At 37.6% G+C, this 23,389-nt stretch overlaps 1 protein-coding gene across 5 annotated transcripts; it reads right to left on the reverse strand.

Moving 5' to 3' along the window:
• rell1 (RELT like 1) lies at nt 1–22,228 on the reverse strand. 5 transcript variants are annotated; one of them, XR_008608195.1, is made up of 9 exons: nt 21,945–22,228; nt 17,069–17,281; nt 11,157–11,228; nt 7,879–7,933; nt 3,113–3,292; nt 2,317–2,437; nt 913–956; nt 625–839; nt 1–417 (listed from the first exon to the last, which is right to left on the reverse strand). XR_008608195.1 is itself a non-coding variant. In XM_055060350.1 (8 exons), the coding sequence occupies exons 1-7, from the start codon at nt 21,961–21,963 to the stop codon at nt 921–923; spliced, it is 696 nt and encodes a 231-aa protein (XP_054916325.1). In that variant the 5' UTR covers nt 21,964–22,059; the 3' UTR covers nt 6–839; nt 913–920. The 5 variants fall into 5 exon arrangements, 1 of the variants encoding a protein (XP_054916325.1); XR_008608194.1 differs by having other exon boundaries at nt 5–460; XR_008608193.1 differs by having other exon boundaries at nt 5–460; nt 576–839.
• Between the last annotated feature and the right edge of the window lie 1,161 nt (nt 22,229–23,389).

Here is a 23,389-nt window from a genome sequence, read left to right on the forward strand (position 1 = left end):
AGTTTTTTAATATTCTAGGTGGGATTTTTGCATTAAATGGATGTTTTCATTGTACAGTTTTTCTAGTAGCATTTTGCAGGCTTTTTGCTTAATTCTGTTGCCTCTGCCCATTTCCTATATTTCTGCAGTCGACTTCAAATGCATCTGCCATATACACTAAGAATATTCAGCTTGTGGCGTTCACACTGCATTTTTGTAGGAATTGTAATTTTTCTCTAGTTTGACAGTTCTTTATTGAGACAAGACAGAACACACAAAAAAAACAATAATTATATTTAAAAAAAGAAAAACTGTAAAACCTTGATGAAAGATGGTAAAAAGCACTTTGAGTTCATGTAACGGTTTTACAGGAGACGACGTATCCGGTGGCGCTGACCTGGTGGATCTCCTTGTGCTGCATCAGTTTGCTCCAGCTTCCTGTTTCAGAACAAGAGCTCCGTCTCTGCCTGCTTCTCGGTGTCTTTTATCATTTAAATTGACATAACACACAACGATGCTATATTTTATTATTCTACATATAAAAACATAAATATATACATCCGTCACGGAGCACTTTGGTGTGTTGTCTTAGCTACCGAAAGCCCAGGTTCAGACTCAGCTCATAGCATCAGGCTGCTGTCCCACCTCTGAGCCAGGCACTGCAGGACCTCTACTCCAGGAAGGAAGAAAACATGCAAATTCTCTTCCTCTTTTGTCCAGCAGGTTGTCAGCAGCAGATTCCACTACTGGTGGAGCAATGATAGGACAAGAACCCTTCTGGATCTATTCGTCCCTCTGAAGTATGAAGAATAAAATAACCTAAAGTGCCGAGATATTGGTCCTGCTCTCCATGTGGAAAACTAGGAGGGAAAGTTGTGACACATTAACATACTAAAAATATGCTCAAGAAAAAAAAAAAAAAAATGAATTTACCTGAACTCCTATCTCTCCTCCTCCTCGAACTCTCCCGACTCTTCCTGTCAGAAAAACAGAAAAGAACAAAATTATTTTCTTTTTTTATCATTACTGTCACTGTGCAGGTTTTATTTCTCATCCTGGGAATTTTTCCTTTTTTCCTACAGCATCAGCATGACAGAGCTAAAAGTTAACAGCAGGGCTTACGGTACGGAACTGAGCAAACACGGATGTTAGTGAGCACAACGTTTCCCCCCCACTAAAACAAATTTGGCTAAGGTGTTGATTCAGTCTGATGGATCTAAATCAGGTTGTTCTAAATCCTCAGACGGTGCCTCTCAGATTAGACGCTCTCAGCGTCCGGATTAAACTAAAGAACAGAAACAAACACTGAGGTCCTGCTCAACAGAGCAGACGTTTTACATATCTGAACCATGTCACACCTGACACAGTTCAGGTGTGACATGGTTCCCTCCACATTTACAAACAGAGAGAGGAGAAGTAAAAATCCCCTAAATTTACTGCAGCAGCACATCCTCAAACTGAAACATGTAGAAAAATTCAACCTTTAATTGTTCTCACAAAATTATTGGTTGATCGGAGTGTTGGGGAAACTTGATTACTGGTTTACATCGGGGAGCACAACGCCACTCTTCAAAAAGGCATAGTCAAAACTAGCCACTCTTCAGCCAATGAAGGAAATTAATGCAAAATTTATTTTATACATTTCACGCAGCATCCATTACTGTGGGTAGAGCTAAACATTTCCACCTCAGATGTCACTTTGCAACATAAAAGCTGAATTTCTGGGGGTTATTCTGCAAGTGTTTCTATCACAGATAAATAATCATAATTAAGCTATCAGAAAAATCTCCAGAACAGCTCTATGCTCCAGACGTATCCTGCCATCTTCTCTTAATTCATTTGGCACCAATTCTTTTTCCTCACAAAACCCAGATTTTGTGTCCAAAAACCTTAATGTGGTTGTTATAGAGACATGGTAATCTCAAGATTTGCACCTTCTTCACCTTCCTTCCTATGGCGTATGAAGAGCAGATAAACATGGATCCATATCACACCTTGCTTGCAAGTATGATTTAAACTTTTCAGTTATTGTTGTGACTGTAGTTGAGGCCAAGTTTAACAATTGGTATGATCTTTTGCCTCTCCTATTTTGAAGAACAGGTTAACAGGAAGTAATGGAGAACCAATTAAAACGCCCTGATCAACTTATGAATATAATTTCTTTCCAGAAAAAGTATGATCCGTTAGAGCCCAGCATCAGTTATTTTGCTAAAAAGTATTCAATAGTAGGTCCCCCCCCCTCCTCTATTTATAGATTTGTAACATATCCACATGATACTGGAAGAAGAGAAGCACAACAGAGTTTGACAGACGGTTAAAGTTTTCAAGGGAACCCACCTTTAGGGGCTCCGCCAACGCAAAGCTGGGGTGGGGGGTGTCTGTCGCCGACTGGAAGCTGGCTTCAGAGTCCCAAGGGGTTAATTCCCTTCCTGATCTGTCACACTTCGTCACACGAAACCTGAAGAAGAAAAGAACGTTAACATTTGCCAAGATTTACAGTTTGTGGCCTGAATGAGAATGTCATTAGAACCCAGCTTCAGCACTCACTTCACACGAAAGGCTTTCAAAGAGTACAGTTTCTTGACGTTTAAGAACGAATTGATTAAAAGAGTCAAAACAACCCAAAACAGACTTCCTGTAGATTTTGTGACGTGTTAGTAATGCGATGCTACCGAGAATCCGCAGAAAATGAGGCTGGAATCAACACTATGCATGATAAACTCTGTAGTCACAACGACTTCCATCTATTAGAGAAAGAAGCCGAATCAATCGTCAGTTCTTACAAAGCCAATAAGTAACGTTACACTTCTGTCAAAGATAATTGGAAAAAGATGGTTCATCACCAAATTTACATGTGTTATTAAAACGTACGCAACCTGTTTCTGACCACTCCACATCAAGGTCAAGAGGTACACCAGAACTTCAGTTATGTTCAATTTTCATAAGTAAAAATGTTGAAAACCCATCATTTATTTTCACTTGTACACCACAGAAAAAAATGCAGTTTTTGTATATGTATTCATATTAATCAAAATGTGCAATATTCTGATTTTAGATAAAGGCAAATGGGTAGTTTTATGTTTCAAGAAAATCCATCACTAAAGTTCTTTTACGAGTTTAGGAGTTTACCCACCTGCCCACAGAGAGGACCGTGACTTGACTAGGACGGCGCCTCAACGACTTTCGTTGCGAGAACCTTCTCATCGGCAGCCCTTTGCTCTCGACGGCGACGGTAGGCTGCTGATCGAACGGGAGCTTGGCTGCTGCTGCAGGCGACACCGGTGATGCGGGGGTGAGCGGTGGAGACACTGCACTGAAAAACAGACAGTAAGGATTTATAAAGGAAATGCACATACTTCAAACTAAACTAACATCCCGGTACTTCGGAAATTTATCACGGTCCATGATTTATGTTGCAGTGAAAATCCCATTTGTTTAAACGCCTCTTCCTTATCGCCTCTCTTTGATTCAGTGCCGCTTTCCTGTCTATTAGTCAAACGTCCGACATTGAAAACTCTCCGTGAACCGTTTACGTTTCTAAAGGTTTCCTCACCTGGTAAACAACCGGCACAGAGCGGGGAGAGGAGGAGTGATGCATTCAAGAGCACCAGGAGAAAGATGAGGACATGCAGCGGTTGCTATTTTAATTCATACATGAATAGTCAGAATATTGTCATTTTAGACATCTTACATGGACCAATGCACAATAAAGCAAATACATTTGACACGGTGACCAGCACGGCATTTCAAACCCTTCAGTGGTGTCGCTTTAGTCCAGCCACCCCCAGAACAATAATTATTAAAAAAGATCAATTTTAAAAGCTCCATTTTCAGTACAGATACTGAAAAGGCTTCATGAAAGGAAAACACCGACACAGGCAGCTTTGAGAAATTTCCCCAAACTAACCAACAACTTGCTTTCAATTAGTCTTACAGAGACAATTAAAGCTTATTCAGTAGAGCGGCGCTTCCTCTATTAAAACCCATCGCCACTGAATGACACATTAATATTTCATACCTCTAAGCAATTACTGACAAGCTCCCTGTGAACCAGCCCTCATTGATTTTCTATAAGGCGCAAAAAAGAGGCAAGTTTTTCTTTGCAGCAGAAAAACTGTATCACGACATGTGTTGTTTTTGTAGTTTGTTTTTTTCTCTTCAATTTTTTCCCCTTTCAATTTAAAATTTATCTCTGGATTCCAGAAAGAGGAGCTAATTAAGGCCGTGTTTCTCATCTTTCTGTTCTCCTACATGTTGTTGTCTTTTGTGACCCTGGAGAGCAGCGTTTGCACACGACTGTGGCAGAAACACAGCAGCAGCAGCCTGATGGAAATAAGCAAAGCGGAGATGGTTTGCTACTAATGCGGAGACTTGATTATTTTGAGCCCACTTCCCTTTCACTGAAAGACAAACAACCCAACACTGAAGGGCTGGGGAAAAAGGAGGCGAACATGCTTAGCAGGATTTGGTTGATGGGTTGATGAATTAGGTTTATTAGCTTTTTTTTAAATTGCAAAAACATAAAGGGCCAGGGACAGATTGTTTTATGCAAATACCCAGTTATATAATACAACTTTTTACAAGTCAAAAGTATGCCCTCAATAGGTATCCCTAAAAACTTAAGAACTTCAAACCTACAGTTCTCCGCAAATCAACCAATTTAAAATCAACATTGATAAAACTTTTTTTTTTTATTTTAAGAAGAATTTGCTTCTTTTAATCTCACTTTGCCACATTCACGTGTCCCACTTTCAGTCATAAAAATTGAGAATTTCTGCCCAATTAATGCCATTCATATGAGGAGAAAACATCATAACATTTTGGAATAAATTCAACAAACTCAAGACTTCTTTTCAAATATTTTTAAGGAAAATAAACACTCAGAAACCAGGACAGACTTTAGATTTTGTCTACTAGCTTTAGTATAACAGACATTTACTGACAAAATAAAAACCTGTATACAGCTCAGAAGTTGAAATCTTGTTAAATGCTAAAAGTCATTTTTTGGCACTTGAAGTCTTTCTAAAAACAGGCTGCCTTTGATTTTATTGGGAACTTGTAAAATATGCTCAATGTCTCCACAGGTAGCAGTTTGCTGATATGTTTCATGAAGTACCTGCGAGTGCAACACTCTAGGGGGGAGGAAAAAAACAAGACATTCGCCATCCAGTAGATTTGTTCTGTTTTTGACAAACTTTAAATGGTTCAATGGACATTAAAGACCATTATAACCAGAGTAAAAACAAAAAAACAAGTGCTTTTTTTTTTTTTAAGTCATGATTTGGTTTTCTGTTACCCAAATAGGAATTTTCACCCGGATTTGTGAAAATTCTTGCAGAATTATTTAGGGATGTAACGATTTCTCGAATGATTCAGTTGCCTCAATTATTAAAATTCCTTGAGGAAAATGTATCTGCCCCGAGGTGTTGGTAAATTATGTTTTATTATTTAGTGCAGTGTAATCCGGCCCGCTCATTATTTGTGTTGGGCAGCGCTCTCACTTCTGCCTATGAGTTGTTGCTAAGTGCTAGCAGGATAACATCCAATTTTCTGGGATTTTATTGTTTACCTGAGGACAGAACATGGAGCAGATATTCGGAAGATGGCCGAAGGGGAAAGCCAACAACAAGTGAATCTGTTTGACGAGGAAGGGAGATCACGAAGAGAAAACGTCTGGATATACAATGTGTCAGAGGGAGTGGAAGGTTCATCGATGAGAGATTTTGTGGATAAATTAATTAAAGGCACCCTGGAGATCGAACCAAATATGGAATTGGGCACGCTGAGCACTGGCTTTGCCACTAGCACTGGACAGAAACAACAGGCCATGATCCATTGTTAAATTTCTCCAAAGCAGAACCAAGGAAGAGGTTTTACAAAAAGCATGGGGGAAGAAAGACATGCTTCTACACAGCAAATTGACATATTTTGATTATCCCCCAAAGTGCTGCAGAAACGTAAAGAAAGATTCGCTTCCGGGCTCCATTCCCCACTAAACGAGTGTTTTATGAGCGGGAAACTCGGTTTTACCAGACAGCGGCAGAAGCAACGAAAGACATGAAGGAGCGTGGTTTGCCTGTCCCTCTCATCTAGCCGCTTGGAAGAGCTCCTCCTTTCACTAAAACGGAGTCTGAAAATGCTCAACCATCACCGAGCTGGAGGAGGCAATAATCTCAGTAATAGATAAAGAAGGCAGAGATAAACTGGATTGCGGATCAAAGCAGCTGATATCTGTTTTAAATAGAAAATTTTTCTTTAAACTAAAATGAAGGATTTTAGTTTACTGAAGGACATACCTCCATTCTATAGGTCTGCCTACAATTCTGTACAAAAACAGAATTTTTGTGCAAAACTAGAGAAAATATTTTTTGTGCAGGTGTATAGTTAGGATGTACACCTCCACAGGAGAGAAAAAAATAATATGACGAGGTGAAAGCTGATGGAGACTGACGGATGCAGGCAGCTGGTGAAGGAAAGTTAAGAAGCAAATATGGGAAGGAAGATAGCACAGCCTGGCCGCACTACAGTCACTCTCCTGCTCGTGGTTTCCCTCTACCCCTCTTTTCCTCTTCTTCCAAGTCTCTGTTTTTCTCTCCGTCACCCTACGCCTGTGTATCCTATAAATCAACCCAAACCAAAACCCTTTCTTCCCCTACCCTCCATCTCTAAGTGATCCGTTGGAAGGCTGCCCAACCTGGCAGAGAGAAACAGAAAGATATGGATTGTAACTGCCAGTGAAGGAAGGGGCCACTACAGAGAGCAATTTGGACAGTAGGAAGCAAGTGAATGGGAGAACAAGGACTGGAAATATGTGAATCAAGATATCTGGAGGGAGAACTGAAGAAGGCAAAACCCATGAAAGTAGCTTGGCGGAGAAAAGAGTGATGAATAAATAAGACTTTTGCAGGGCTAATGCTCCTGCCATTTATTCACCAAATCAAAGAAAGACTTTCTCCTCCAAAACAGGTTTCCTCTACAACAATATAAAAGGAAGATAAAAGCAGAGGACAGATGGGGGGAGGAAGGGGGTCTATACTTCCCCAATTTGATTTACAGCTTCTACTGTCACCACCATCATCTCTTCTTCCAGTGTGTCGATTTTCTCATTTCCCTTCGTCTCTTGTTAGCATTTACAGATTCAAGAAGACGACCAAAAAATGTTTGATCCGAGTCATTTCCTTCCATCAGCTCCTCTTCTTATAATTAAGGATCATCTTGTACTAACAAGCAGAAAGCCTTTTATTTAAAATGCCAATGTCAAAATGACCCCCATTACGGTCTGGATCAGAGCATGAACATTGGATAGTTTAATTATAATAATCTGAAGGAAGTAAAATACAAATACAAATCCATGTAGATAAACATTTAACTGTGATTTCTTAGTAAAATAAATAAATAAAAAATCTGCTACTTTGAATTGATAATACACAAAAAATAATCATGCAAACACTCCCAATTAAATCAGCATTTCATTAATCCACTATGTCTAAAGTAATGGATGCTGCAGATGTTTAAGGCCCTTTAAAATGTTAATTTTGTTCTCCTTTTTATCTATTTAAATTCCCAGGCCCACAATGCATTCTGGCTGGAAACACAGCCAGAACAGCTGCATGCATGGTTTAATAATCCCACAACGCACTGCTGTGGGACACTACTGCATTTTGGGAATATTCTCAGGCTACTTGGCCTCTATCAAACTCTGCCAATCTGGAAAAGAATCAAGAAAATAAATATGGCCCGATTACTTTGAGAATTCTTGTGCTGCTCATAAATGTGATGGTTGACTTAGAAAGGTTTAAAAGGAGGCATGTAGTGCCACCTGGTGGAGGAATCCATTTAAAGCAAGAAACCTCAGCCTTTAGGACTTGAAGGATTTTTTTGTAAACATGATATACTTACATATCTGAATCAACACTGGTGTGGGTAACCATGGCGTTCAGAGCATCAGAATTTGCTAAGAAGGAACACAGACAGTCATTAGAAAACACATAGAAACACATGCAGCAGCATGTACAATGTACAGTATCTTCAATGGCTTCTTCAAAGTAAATGCATTAAAACAGAAAATGGCAGTCATGCAATAACTGCTGTAAAAACCTTGACTTCTGTGGAAAGCAGAAAAATTAGCTCTGGAAAATAACATTTCAATTTCACACAATTCAGACCAAAAATCAAGTTCTTACTGGTAGAGCTGACAACTCAGATTTAGATTTACACATCTTGGCCCTAGGCACACATTTCTACCTGCCAGGCCATGATGTTTACGCCACATTTATCATAAGCATGCAACATCATCATTGAACCAAAAGCTTAAAAAGAGATTGGAAAAATAAGATATGACTTGGTAAGAATTTATGAAAATCTGTAGTGATGTCTGACTCAAAGTGCTGGCCTTTGTTTTCTCTGTGAGCCATCCTCCTGTCATAAAACTACCAGGGGCTGTTTTGTTTGGTTAGTCAGTGGTGGGAGGGGTAGTTGTAGTAGCATAAAAGTACAATTTAAGGTCACTTTGGGGCCTTTGAAAGAAACAGAAAAATTCTTTTTATTTGTGAATTGTATCATGAAACAGACAAAAAAAGGTAAAACTCGGTGGGAAAGCACTTAAAATAAAAATTGTCCTTGTGCATTTATTACAATTTTGTTATATACAAAGTATAACTTATCAAGGTGAGGAAAAAAAAATATCAGGAATAAAATGAACAGCAAGGGAACATGCTACAGTCAAACATGGAGGTGGAGTGATGGTCTGTTTGCTGCTTCAGGACCTGGACGACGTATCGCAACTGATGGAACCATGAAATCTACCTTCTACTGGAAAGTGACGGAAAATGTCTGGTCATTAGATCTTAAGTTCAAGCACGCTCCGATTGGCCCCCAACACATTAACATTTTAACAGGTTTCAGAGTGGATTCAAGCCCACATTTGAATCCAATTTAGATGTGATGTTAAACATGCCGTTAATAACTCACTGCTTTTCTCAAATGTTTAACTGCAGTAAGATATTAGTTATAAGGCGCAATTACTTTTTAAATAGAGCGAGGTTGTTTTGATAATACATAAATAATTTGATTTGTCTGATATTAAAACCCACTTCATGGCCTGAAACACAAACAAAAGAAAGAAAAAAAATGAAACCTATAAGGAGGCATTATGTATTCTCCTATACATAAACTAAGAAATCTCCGAAATTGATGCCTCGCACTAATGAATCAATGTGTGGTAGAGAAAAAGGCAGCTAGAAACAGAAGAGCAACTCATCCTGGAATAGGTGGAACATCTGTTTTATAAACTTCAGAGACCATTGATTGCTATGGTGGCTCACTCACATATTTGCACTAAAGCAAGGAGTTCAATGTTAAAGCCTGCTGTGTGTGTGAATCGCCTGTAGAGGGCAGCATTTCCCTTTGATTTGGATACCACAGAATGCCGTATATTCCAGGTTGTTCCTTTTCAAAAATGTGTTGTGGATATAAATAGTGTCAAGGACTATTCAGCTTTCCACTTCCTTTAATAATAATTTTAAAAAAGACTTGGAGTGTGTGAGTTTTTTTTAAATAGTCCATGTATTCATATGCAAAGATGTCAAAGAGTCCAAGGAAACCCGATTCCCCGAATGTGAACAATGACACAATGAGTCACCGTTAAAGGAGTCCAGCACTCGTGGACCTGATGAGTCATTTTGTGAAACCACTAAAGTCAACGTAAAACTCGGGACTACTAAAAGAGGAGACAATAACGCCTTTTTTGTGTCATGTGTTATGTTAGTCACTGAGACAGAGAAAAGTTCAAAGTTCAGGGCAATTTATTTTATAGTACATTTTAAAAGGAAAATAAAAAATAATTTTAAGCATCTTTAAAACAGGTTGAAAACCAGGCAACAGTTTATGACTTTATTTATCAAATAATGCAGAGTAGACTTGAGCCAGAAGATGCAAGTGGTCTAGAAAGTTGATATAATAACAGGTCTTGAATATATTTTGATACTAAGCAAAAGTACATAAGGGACCCAGTATAAGGACTTTAGGGTAATGTGCTCCATCTTCCTGGGTTCAGTGAGAACACGAGCAGCAGTATTCTGGGTTTTAGGCAGATCTGTGAGGAGACTATTGCGGCAATCAACTAAAGAAACGCGTATAGATGAGCTCAAGATCTTGTTGGGACACTAATACTTTAATATTTCTATTTTCTACAGGTAATAGAAGGAAAATTTGTCATTTTGTTCCAAAAATAAAAAACAGTTTTGAAACATTTGTCAGGCTGTGATGAATACTGACTTACAAAGAAACAGTACCCATTTTGTATCCAGTCACAGCACACATTTATTGTTTTGGACCCAGCTTGATGCTTTGTTCTCTGATTTAATCACAGGATGTGATGACAAAAATATTGATACAGACAAACATATAATAGCTGTATCTTCAAACACTGTTATAATCAGCTTCTTACAAAGATTATCCATCTGTTAAATGCTATGTGTTTGAAAAAGTAATACATTTGCTCTGCCCTCTGAATACTCTGGGTAAAGTATGTCTTAAATTAATCTTCCCCACTGACACATTAAAACATTTTTTCCCTTATTATTTGACCGCTGTGTGCTTGTACTGATAAGTCAGACAACTTTGTCAGAAGTTAAGTTCCTCCAGGTAAGAGGAGTTCACTTCGGGACAAAATGCAACCAATGCAACTGACTCAAGACCGTCAAAACCCATTCCATTTATACTATGCTCTGAGTGGGTCAGTTTCTGACAAACCCCCTGGATTGATTGACAGGAAGCATCATGCAAAGTATTGGCATCCTGAACAATTCTTATAAAACAAACTGATTCACTTAAAAAAAATAAAGCATAAAAATTCTTCCGAGTTTCAGGGAACTGAATTTGTAATCGCTCACTTCCTGTTGGCATTGGATTTCAATACAACAGGATGAAGAAAAGCATAAGTACTTGTGTTACTGAAAAAGACAGGAGTTTACTCAACTCTGTTATGGAAAAGCTGTGCAGTTGTCCCTGGTATAAATTTTCATAAGAAAAAAGAAAAAATGAAAACAGGATTAGTTAGGCTGCCTGCTGCCAGGTTGTCTGAACCCATAGCTACATGTCTGTAAAGCAAACGCTCAGTAAAGGTGACATTTTTCGTATTTCCTATTTAGTGTCAAGAGGAGGAAGAAGACGCATACCTTCATTTTTCATGATGCATTGGATAATATTTCCAACCGTGTCCTCATTTTCAGTCATGGTGTCACGCCGCTCTAGCAGAACATGTAAAGAGAAAATTAGAGATTTGAGTATCTGATTATATGTTAAAAAGACTTGAAATAAAAACAGCTAATATATAATAAAAAGTCACAAAAAACATCCCAGCCAAAAGTGGAGAGAAGAGAGAGAGTAAGTGAATATGTCAACATTATAAACCAACATTACTTCCTGAAATTTGTCTGATCAGCACTGCTTTCACCAATATCAACGTCTCAGTTTCTGGTATTATGGTGTATAATAAGGTTTCACTTTTTTTTTTGTTATAGTTCCAAGTACTTTTAATAGGGTCCCAGAAAAAAGTCCTGGAGGTTTTCTCAGCTGCTTGGAGCATAGAATGATACACGCTTCCTCTTTTCCACTTGTTGCTGCACATGGAAAGTGAGATGGCTGAAGATACCTGTGCTTTTCCTTCATGTCCCAGAAAAAAAAACTAAGATGCATAAAATTATAAACATGATAAATCATGATGGAAAAAGATTAAGGTGGTGAGATTTGTAGCTCTCATCAGCTTTCTGTTTTCTATCCAATTATGAAGCCTGAATAATTAGCCCACTTATAGTAGTGCGTCATAATTGTGTTACAATGCAGAGACCAAAATAGTATTTAAAATCTAATAACTGTAAAAGGGAATATATTTTAGTTGTAGGAGGAAAAACAGCTATGCTTTTCTGTTGTTTTAGTTTTGTCCTCAAGGTTATAGCAGCACATGGTTAACACAGAATGTTTTGACAGAATATTAAGTTATAACCTTCATAATCTAATGACAATTTAATCCATTCTAAAATGTACATGTTCAAACAGGTTGTGGAGTGAAATACAGAGACATCTGTGAGACTGGTTCTTCTCGAAATACAAAGCAAGCACTGACAATGCCAAGGAAATCCTCAACAAGAAAAAAGGATGTCTTTACAATCTAAATGCGGAAGAAAAAAAAAATATAGGAAATATTTTATGCTATCCTCTTAAAGTTTCTTTTAAGATGCTCTATGTTTCTGCATACTCACATTAAATATAAGAAGCCATCTGAAAAAGAGATCAGGAAGCCATAGCTACAACCAGTAGGCATTCTTGCTCATTACCAGTTCAGTGTGCTTTGACAAAAATTAGGAATGGGATGGTTAATGGCTGCCAGAGGAAGTGTTGTAGAGATCAGAGTTTTCACTGACTGGCTCAAGACCGTCACAACCCATTCCATTTATACTATGCTCTGTTTTCTATGTTTGAAAAAAGAAAACAGCAATAAATAATTCTAACCATAAAAGTCAATATTATATTGCGTTATCAATTTTTGAGCAAACACTTTGATAACCTAATGTTCTTGTGAAACTAAAGCAGTCCATGCCTAGTTCCACTCCTATAAATGCAGTGGTACACCTCAATTTATTGCTTCCTCAACAATAAAACATATTGTATAACTTTATGGAAGGACATATAAGTAGGAGACAAAAATATTGATGGTGTCTGTAAATGTCATCATGCTATCAGACAGATGACAAATTTTGTGTATTTTCTGCATTGAGTCAGTGATCAGATGAGGCAGTCTTTAAATATTAGTTCTCCTCAACTGGCATTTCCTGGATTCCTTTCTTGAAAACTTCCTCTCACTTTCCAGAATTATCATAACCAATTTCCTAGGCATTTCCTGGTGTGACATAATCCTTGCCAGGAATCTGCATTGTTCGCAAAAGATGCGTTTTCAGGCGAGGCATGTGGTGGAACAGAAGAAAAGCACCAAAACTGTGGGATAAGATCAGCTGAAGACAAAAGATATACGTCTGTTTCAACATGTCATGAAGATGGTGGGGCTTTCCAACAGAGATGCCAGGAATACAGAGAGAAACCCACTGGAACTACAGCAGAACAGACACCATTTACACATTTTTATGTCCAGCTAACATGATCCAGAGCTTCATTGTACGGAAATGCCCTCAACAGGCTCACAATAGGAAAATAGGTCAGTGAGAAGAAGCAGCACAGGATCTCAGAGTTGTGTCAAAACTGACTCCTTCTTACCACTTGTCTCACGTCTGTGATGAAGCCCAGATATACCCAGGTATTGACTTTAGTTTATTTTCCTTTTCTAGAACTAAGCGGGAAGCAAAGGCTTGTTTATGTTTACTGATGTACATCGGATTGCGTTTCTTTTTAAATCGAGGCAGATAACACTGTTCGGTAGAGAGTTTTTTTCCCATCCATCGACCTCACTGAACACTCCCAAGGGAGAGTCGGAGTATGTGTAATGTAACTGCCGACAGTCTTCCTGGTTCGTACCTTAAAGAAACAGACACCTTTTTTTTTTTTTTTTTATACCTCCAACATTGGAGAAAGACTAAATTTAGACAGCGCTCACAGCTAAAAAAAAAAAAAAAATCCTATAAAAAAATTGCAAAGTTCCTGACAGAGCTTTGCAACTGATTCACCACCACCAGGCTTCACATTTTACATAAAATCTCATTATGATCTACATGTGGAACCTCTAACTTGCATCAGTTTCACAAATGTAATTGAAGCTTGAGAGTAGTTGAGAAAACACCAAAGCATCGAGAACCTTGTTGTTTCATTTCTAACCCTGCTTGTCTCCACCACATGACTGGAAAGTGGAAAAGAAAACCTCATTCAAGAAAAGCTATAACTCATTTGGAAACTAAGGTTAAAAAAAAGAAGGAAAAAAAACACTCTGTACCGAGTACTTTTTGAACTTCAACATGAACTGGTGTATTACCATTTGTGTCCAGATGCAGTGCAAAAAGCAGGAGAAGAAAAAAGAAAAAAAAACAAGAACAGCAGTTAAACTAATAGCCAGTTTGTAAAGAAGGACAAAAGGAATAACCCTGATTAAATTCCATCTTACTGCTTAATAAGTATGCTTTGTAAAAAACATTGAATATATGACTGTTCCAGCACTGTACCAGAAGTAATAACGGAAATTTTCTTTATTTCTGTCACTGTTAGAAAGAATGCATTTATTGATCAACAGGTTTTGGCATAATAGACAGAGTATAGATGGCAGTAAGAAATAAAAATAATGCACAAGGCAAAATGACGAAAAACAGCTATTAAGAGGCCCCCCATTTGTAAACTGTATCACAAGTTTAATACAATAATTGTCAAGCTTTATTTTTTTAAGTTAAAGAAGTTTAATGTCTCATTGTACTTTGAACTTAAATGGTTAAAAGAAATCACTGAAAAAAATGTATAAAACCAAAAATACATTCAGACCTTTTCCAGCATATTTAGACATGTTGAGATGTTATAGCAATTTTACTAATAGTAGAAAAAAAGTATTATAAATAAGATGTAGCTCTTGTTTAGAATAGATAAATTATATCTATTATATCAGTTTTTTTTTTTTTTTATCTTTTGAAAACAGATTTATTCTAATCTAAAAATTTAAATCCCACAGGGGTGTACCCCAAACATACTTAGAACATAGTTGCTCAGCAATTTTAAAGGAACGTTGCCCTGTTTAAACCTCATATCTGTAGTTTGGTAAGTTCTTGATTGTTTAAGTGAGAACCACAGATTAGTCCAAGACCTTAAGATTTTAGCAGCGTAGGAATCTGGCAAGTCATTGAAATACATCTCAAAAGATTCAGAAATAATAATTTTAGCAAGACGGAAAAGTCTCCAAGTGGCATACATTTTAAAAAATTAAAGCAAATATCTGCAGCATGTCTATTATTCTGGGATCTCATCTTGTAGAAACCTCAAATTATAAAACCTACAACACTATAAATCACCATGCAAGAAAGTGTTGATTCTCCAACACTTTCGGAGTATTCTGACAGGAAGAGGTATGGCAGACTCAGACAAGCTATAGAGTAACATGTCAAGTTTCTGTACTCCCGGTCATCTTGACCTGCTTTTCCATTTTTCATGTGAGGACATGCAGCTCGTCTGTTCATGTGTAGTAGGAGTGCCCAGACGTCTGGCTCAAGGTCTTTAAGGCTCTAACCGTAAAAACCTGGAGCTAAAGCTCCTGGTTATACTAAAATCCACTTACTACTAAGATCTTTGAGTTGTTCTCACTAGCCCCACATTGCACATTTAACTTGGTTTTTGGTTCTGAATCTTGTCTTGGTACACTTTGTCAATTGATTCGGTTAGGCTTTTTCAGTCTCTGTCATGGGGATGCCGGTGTCCTCATGGACCCACTGACTTGTGTCTAAGGGTTGTCAGTTAAACATCCACACCTGTCAATACTAATGTTCACATTTTAAAAGGTCTTTTGGCCAATTGACTTTGACTGAACATAAGTTTGAGAAAATGCATCCAACTAACTACAAAAATGTGTGCATCTCTTCTTCTGTCATTACCTTACAGGCCTTTTTCTGTTTGGTCTGTCTTTTTGCCATTGTTTAAATAAAGCTCAAAATGGCATGGTGTGACAGTGTGTCCTACTAGTATTCAGACAGAGGAGGTTGTCAGTAATCAAGAACATTTTAGACTCTCGGAGAAAGTACTGTGTTGCTTACTATATTTACTCTGACAGATGCTGGGTGTTGCTGCTGTTTTTCCACATTTCTGGAAAAGATTAGTGTAGGCTGCTGTGCTACCACAGCACGAAGCATCAAGGCTCATTGGCATCCTTATCTTTTTCAGCTTTGCTGTTCATCTGCCCCATAGTTCAATACAAATGAACAATGTTTTTTGTTTTTCTATGAGTTTTTTTTTTTTTTTTTTTCTGTAGGCAACCGCCAACAGATTTGATTCTCAACCATCATTGTTCGGGTTACCAATAACATAAACGTCAAACTGGTTTTTACTGTAAAAGCGTCATAGGGAATGTAACACAACTTGTTGCGGTACAAAGCACAATGATGCAGCAATCTGACAAGGGATGCCAAAGTAAAATCAGTGAAGCATTTAAAGAATTATGACTATTTTTAGTTTTGCGAATACGAATCATAGGATGTTAACTTAGCCCACAGGGCAACTGCTTCTGAATATTCTAAAATCTCTTTGGTAATTATTCATATAAACTACTTTTAACAAAGAAGGCCATCAAAGCCAATTAAGCATTACAGAAAAACAGAAAGTGAAAATAAAGAAGAAAAAAAAACCCTGAAGCCGTTCAGACCATGTGCCACTACTCGTCACTTATGATGCCCTGTATTTGTTCGCCACTTTACTCTGCCTGTATAGTCAGACAATACGTCAGTAACTCCACTCATGTCAAAAGCAACATACATTTCAGAAATTCAGTAGCCTGATATATATTCAAACATCAGTGATTCAAAACGTAAGTAAGCTCAGACAGGAATGATGCAGACAATGGGGAACGAGTCAAAGTGCATGAAATAACACTGATTTTATTTCAAGAAACTATTACTTTTACACCAATGCCGTTTTAGAAAAAAATACTGATTTTTTTTCTTAGTTTTAATCATTTCTCAGAGAAGACAATGGGCATGGCTTTTTATGATCTAATCAAAATGATTGTGTCTGAACCACAGTGCCCGTTTAAATTATTTCAGTGATAGAAGTCAGACGATCTTTCTACAATAAGAGAGCTACTCGACACCAGGCATCCTCAAACAAAAGTCCAGTGCCCTAAAACTTTTAGATGCGTCCCTGGTCCAACACGCCTCAAATGCAAATGAATGAGTTACCTCAGTGCAGTCAAGTTCTACACAGTCCTGCGAGTTACCCAGTTGTTTGACTCGTGTGTTGAAGCAGAGATACATCTAAAACCTACAAGATACTGACATGCTTTTAGAAGTCAGAGACATATTAATATTTTTAAGCTCTAAAGTCATTTTTTGTTATGTTTGGTTTACATAGCGAAACAAGCTGTGTGCATAAAAGATGTAAATATAAATGTCGCTCTTACCTTGTTGCTTAGACAGCTTGTCCTCATCCTCAAACACATCATCATAATACTCTTCGTCTTCCTGGGAGGTGGTGAACCGGTAGCCCTTCTTCTTTAGCACGTGGCAGACCACCACCCCGCTAAGGCCCAAAAAGAAGAAAGCCAGCACTAAGGCAAAAGCTAAATAGTTTGAGCCACTTTCTCCACCCTCTTGAAAAGTATCTGTGGCGTTCGCTGTGAAAAAGTAGAGGAGTGGGGGAAAAAATTGGGGGATTTTAAAGCAGAGAATTACAAGACAAAGCAATCAGCAAGAAATATATGAATTCAACACATCTGGGAGAGATTTTACCTATAAGTTCAGGGTTGTTTTTTTTTTTTTTAATCCTTCAACTTTTCAAATCTTTACTGACAGTTAAAGACCTTAGGTCTCAAATCCAGTTTACATGAAGTAGGAATATTTATACAGTTGAAACCACATGTTTAAACATACTACATAAAAAGACAAGCTTTTCCCCCTCACCATCAGACATTATATCACACTAAAATTTGTTATTTAGGTCAGTTAGGATCACCAAAACTATTTCTATTAGCTGAAAACCAAAATTAGGGAAGGATTTTTTTCTATTAATTTTGGTAAATTCACAAGTTTACATACATTGTCTTAGTAAATGTAGAAAAGATTTTAATCTGTAAAGGTCTAGCTTCCCGTCACAGATTTTCTACAGTACTGAGATCAGAGCTTCATGGTAGCCATCCTAGTCTAGAGGCCATCTTGTAATTAATTTGGCTGGACGATTAGGGCCATTGTACATTTGGAAAATCTATTTGCACCAAATCTTCAACGTCCTAGCTGACTTTTGATACTTCAGCATCTTTTTGATATAGTTGGATGCTTTTTTTTTTTTTTTTTTGCAAAATACATTCCACAAATTAGAATAAATATTTTGGCTCTTATGTTCAGTAACCACAGTGTAGTCTGCAATCTGTATGCTGTGGCTCCTAAGGCATACGAGTCACGTGAGCAAAACCAGCAAAAACACACAAGGGGGGTTTTGTCTGCTTTCCTCTCCACATCAGTGAATGGATGGCATAGTCAGGGGAAATAATATTGGCACTCACAATTCAGACCAATATCAAATCCAATAATTGTAAGATCCTGACTGCATTTAATTTGATACGTGCCAGAGCACAACATTTAGATATTATACTGTCCCACTACCCACTCATGTGGCCTCTTCCATTGTCCCAGCCTCCTGCTGCATCAGACTGAACACATTGAACATTGTCTGCTCACTGACCGTCTTGTGACCAAATGGCTCCATGTGCTTTTGTGAAGAAATAAGTAGCTCACAGTATGCAGGCTGTTCAGGAACAGTCCTTAAAGTGCCTAACAATCACAGATCAGTTTGCACAGGTGTCCTGGAGGGCCACCGCCCTGCAACTTTTAGATGTGCCTCTGCTGCACCAGACCTGAATAGAATAATTAGGTCATTAGAGGGGTTCTGGAGAATTTATCTACACAAAAAGGAAGTTATTAAGCCATTTCAGTCCAATGTTTTGTACTTGTGGCACATCTAAAACCTGCAGGACAGTGGCCCTTGAGGCCTGGAGTTTGACACCCCTGATTAGAGCAATAAAACCACAACAGACATAGAACACTGGATGAGAAGGGTATTTTCAGAGGACTTAAAGCCAAGCCAAAATAAACCTAGACCCTGTGAGACAGCCAAAGCAGAAAAGATGACAGAAACACATCAAGATGACAGGTAGAGAATCATAAAATATTAACCTTGAGCTTCATACATTAAATTAAAGGATGTCCAACTCTGTGACATTTGACTTGTTTTTTTGCTTTCCAGAATGTATAATATCCAGATACACAAGTCAAATATTCTCCTTTAATGAAACTCCTTAAAAGACTAATAAGGTGATCTCATCACATTTAACTCAGCATTCATCATAAATATTTCATAATTTAAAATTTCTGAAATGAAAAACTTTAAATAAAATCTTCTTTCATCAGCTGTTTTTGACTAATACTGATGCAAAAACATTAGCCAGTGATCTGAGTCAACCAATATTTCTTTTATAATGTCTGATCAAGGAACTACTGAGAACATTTTATTTCCCTTGTTGCTTATTAAAAATACACAAAACTGTTCAACTCAGTCCAACAACTTCACTCTTTTAATGATGGAAGAAAATACTGAAGTCAATCTCCCAGAAATGCGTAAAAAGGGGATTTGCTGCACAAAATTACCGAAAATATTTTTTGTCTGCAAGTTGAAACGTATAAATCCAGAAAAAATCGGAAATCCCTTTTTCAAGCTGATGTCAGTAGAAAGACTTAGGACAGAAATGTCTCAACCCTGTGGGCTGCATGTTTCATAACAGCAGTGGCCAGAGAGTATCACATTTCTTTTGTGAAATATTTACAGGTATGTTTCTACATTAAGCATCCTGAGATTATATAGTAAAAGGGAGACTCAAAGACTTTAACCTCTGAGCTTCATTCAGTAATGCTGCTGCGTTTATTACTCCATCTGTAGAAGAGAGTAAACTCTTCAGCGTCAAGTTAAAAATCCATCACTTCCACTTTATAGCCATTTACAGAGCCTTCTAAATGTACTTACATCTCTTGAACGGTTTCAGATGTTACACCCACAAAACTTGGAGTGTTTTATTAGGATTTTTATGTGATGTGCTGAAACAAAGTAGTGTCTAATTGTGAAGTTGAAGGAAAATTATCGTTTTAAAATGTTTAAAAACACTGCCCTGTACCTCGAACACACCGTTCCCACGGTCAGAATACTGTGGATGGTTGTCTTCAGCAGTGACAGGAAAACTGGTTGACTGACAAATACAGAGGCTCCAAAGTGTAATTGGGAAATGTCTCCATTAACTTTTTTTTTTAAAACATATTCTTCACAAAACAGCTCAAGTTCATCCAGAAGACTGGATGGAGAGCACCTGAATATACATTTTTAAAATCCTACTAATCAGATTTAGGTCTGAACTTTGACTGGGCCAGTCTAATACATGATATGCACCCTTGCCACATTAGTGAGATGCTTCAAGTCTTTTCAGCCTTTAAGTGTTTCTCTCCGTTTAGCTCCATTCATTTTCCCCATCAACTCCAACCAGCTTCACTGTATCCCCACAGCATGATGCTGTCACCACTGTAATCTATAGCGTGATGAATATTGTCAGTTTGGTATGAATATTGTTCACATTCTTTTGAGATCTCCAGTCAAAACACAACCTCTGGTAGAGTTATTTTTATCTTTAAAGAGGCTTTTTTTATTATTTTACCCCAGATAAAGTAGTTTATACAAATCAGATTCAGCTAAATGAGGTTGAGCTCGATGAAGGTTTCTATAAATTATAAAATAGACATAAACTGGACGTAGAATAAAGATTAATTTTTTCTGGGAAAAAAAAAAACTAAGAAAAGCCAAAAAAAGAAAAAAAAAACTGGCGTCACCGTAACCATACACACATCAAGGTCAGCACAGGAACGGGATAAAAGACTCCATCCTAAAGTGGTTTTCTGTGTACCAGCGCTCAGGAAATTGCAAAAGTTTTAGGTACTGCAACAAAGCTTACCTGATTAGAAAAAAAAGCATAGTCATCACCCGCAATACATGGGGGATTTTTTGCATCTTGTTAGAGGGGTTTAAAACATTTTAAGAATAATCCCTGGCTTTAAATCTTACAGGTAGTTTGTCTTCTAGGAAGTCGTCTGAACCAGTCATTCTTTGCCTGTCTATGGTTCCCCCACAAACAAAATATCCATTTGTGAGAAATGAACAATATTGAGAAATCATGCAGTTGTGACATGATTTATAAATACTGCTGTGTTCACATTTCCTCAACAGTGATCTTCCTCATCCCTCATTACGATGCTTGCAATAATCTATTAAGTTTAGGGTCTAGGACCAAGGAAGTGATGGATTATTAGTTTAAAGTTTGTGATTACTAGTCTTAAAAAGGTTAGTATGAATTTTTTTTAAAATCTTAAGTTCACATTGAATTGCTATCACATAATTTAGTTCATTTGTGACCCAACTCAATAAAAGTAGTAAAAAAAAAATTCTGACATTTTTTGGGCCCAATTAGGCCTCCATAATAAAATAAATCAATCAATTTATGAGGATTTATACACCTTTAGTTGGACTTGCACGTTTTACAGGCCTTTCTTGGACAATAATTTGAAAAAATGAACTCCAGACATCACAGAGATATTCAGCTACAATCCTACTGGATAACAAAAAGCAGCAGGGCTTCAAATGGAAATCTTGATGTTGTTATTGTTTGGCATATTTGCTGAATGCATGAATGACAACGCAGCTGCCAAAAACTGAGCATGAACAGATTTTCCATCAGCTAAACAGCTCCAATCTACAAAATAGTTAGTTTGGAGTCAATAATTTTGCAGTTTTTCCCCCCTCAAAAAAACAAACAAAAAAAGGGATCCCATTATTGTATAATGAGAGAGAATGCAAATCTCTCTCGATGCAAATCCTCTGACGTTACAGTAAGAGTTAGAACTGAAGTTACTATTTAAAGGCTACATCAACAGCAGAAAATGTTACACCGACTTAATATAAAATATGTTGTATTTCGAGGGCTAACAGGCTGAACAATGACGAAATTTTCAATCAATGAGACTCAGCTGTTGTGTTCCTCATTATAAAAGTGAAACTGGCACTCGAGCAACTTTACTACACGCCGGTTTTTCTAGCAAAATATGTTGCAACGTCAACATAAAGACAAGATAGTACAACACAAGTGTTTTAGAAAACGTTTAAGGGAAATACGCCACAAATATCACATATTTGTGGCGTATTTCCCGAGTTTCATCCGCACACGAAACCGGGAAAGCGCGTAAACTTACTTGGGGCAGCGATAGCCATTAAAAGACCGAAGCTGGCCGTTAGGTTGGTGGGGATGCGACGGTTGGACGTCTCTCTCGGAACCAAACTCTGGACAAACTCAACCAAAGGCGGGACCGCTTACCCACACCAACATGTTTCCTGCTCTGTGCCGAGAGGATACGCCCTGTCTGAACTCGAACCGCCTCCCACAGAGAGAAGCACACGGCGAACAGAGCGAGAGGGCTCGCCCCCGCCACTCGGGTTTTCGTTTTATTTAAAATCCAGAAAAAAAATGGCGGCTTTTCTCGATTCCGAATACGCAGACTCGTACGGAGCCTGCGGCGCCCCCTAGGGGACATGTGGGAATTTATTTTTCTATTTGCGTTCCCTTGCAGTTTATGTGCAAATATATTCTGGTCTATTTGTGTACAGTCACAGTGATAGCAAATTCAAATTTAAAATTGCACATGAGTATACCTTAAAAGACACTCACAGGTATCTATTTATCCTTTCAAAAATAGTCCAAATAGCTTGGATATTTTTTTTGTTTCTTTCAAAAAGCTTCTGTTTATGTCTTAGAGAAGGGATGGAAAGCCACTGTTTTGCTTTTGCATTTTGTATGCAGGTGTGTGGTACATGTGTATCCTAAAGAAAAAGATGTAAAACTCCAGACATCTCGTAAAACGACTGGCACATCGGTGCAAGAAATCGCAAAACTGACCGCAACTCAAAAGTATTTAATTCCTATGCAAAATCTATTTCTCAGGAATGCAAAAGAACTTAGGAGGTAACTCAAAAGTATTGCGTGAGAATGCATTCTTGTGCAAGGCAATGTAATCTGTACAGAGACTGGCTGAGTCCATTTCAGAGGTTCTGTACAGTGTAAAAACTAATCTATAGAATTTACCTAAAAAATCTGAGGTAACAATTTGCATTGACTCTTTTGGGGTAAATTCAATTCCATATATTGAGTATAAAATAACTGAATAAAAAAATATATGAAATACTTAAAGAAATTGGGTAAAATTGACCTCATATTTATGTATATATTCAACAGCTACTTACTCAGTTGAATTAGGTAAAACTATATCTTGTTTGCTAGTAGGTAATATCTGATAATTACAAATAAAAGTTAATTAAAATCAGTTCACAACCATTACTTATTCAGAGAAGGTAAGATGTACCCCCAAAAAAGACATTCAGATCGTACTCCTTCTCAATGTTTTTAATCCATAAAGTCATCAAAACCAAAACACAGAATAAACTTCAAATAACATTTCAAATAATGAACCTGTGTTATAACCTAACAACTTCAAATGTTGTTTCAGTAATGTTGGACAATAAAACATATCTCTGTTTTAGGACATCCAGACTGCTCAGTAAGAAAGGAGTAGATCAGAGAAAAGGAGAAGTGAGGAGAGAAGAGAAAATGAAAGGAGAAGAGAGGTGATCAGGGCAGAGGTGC

Source organism: Poeciliopsis prolifica, unplaced genomic scaffold, assembly GCF_027474105.1.
Source record: "Poeciliopsis prolifica strain line A6 unplaced genomic scaffold, Auburn_PproV2 SCAFFOLD058, whole genome shotgun sequence".
Taxonomy (NCBI): Eukaryota; Metazoa; Chordata; class Actinopteri; order Cyprinodontiformes; family Poeciliidae; genus Poeciliopsis; species Poeciliopsis prolifica.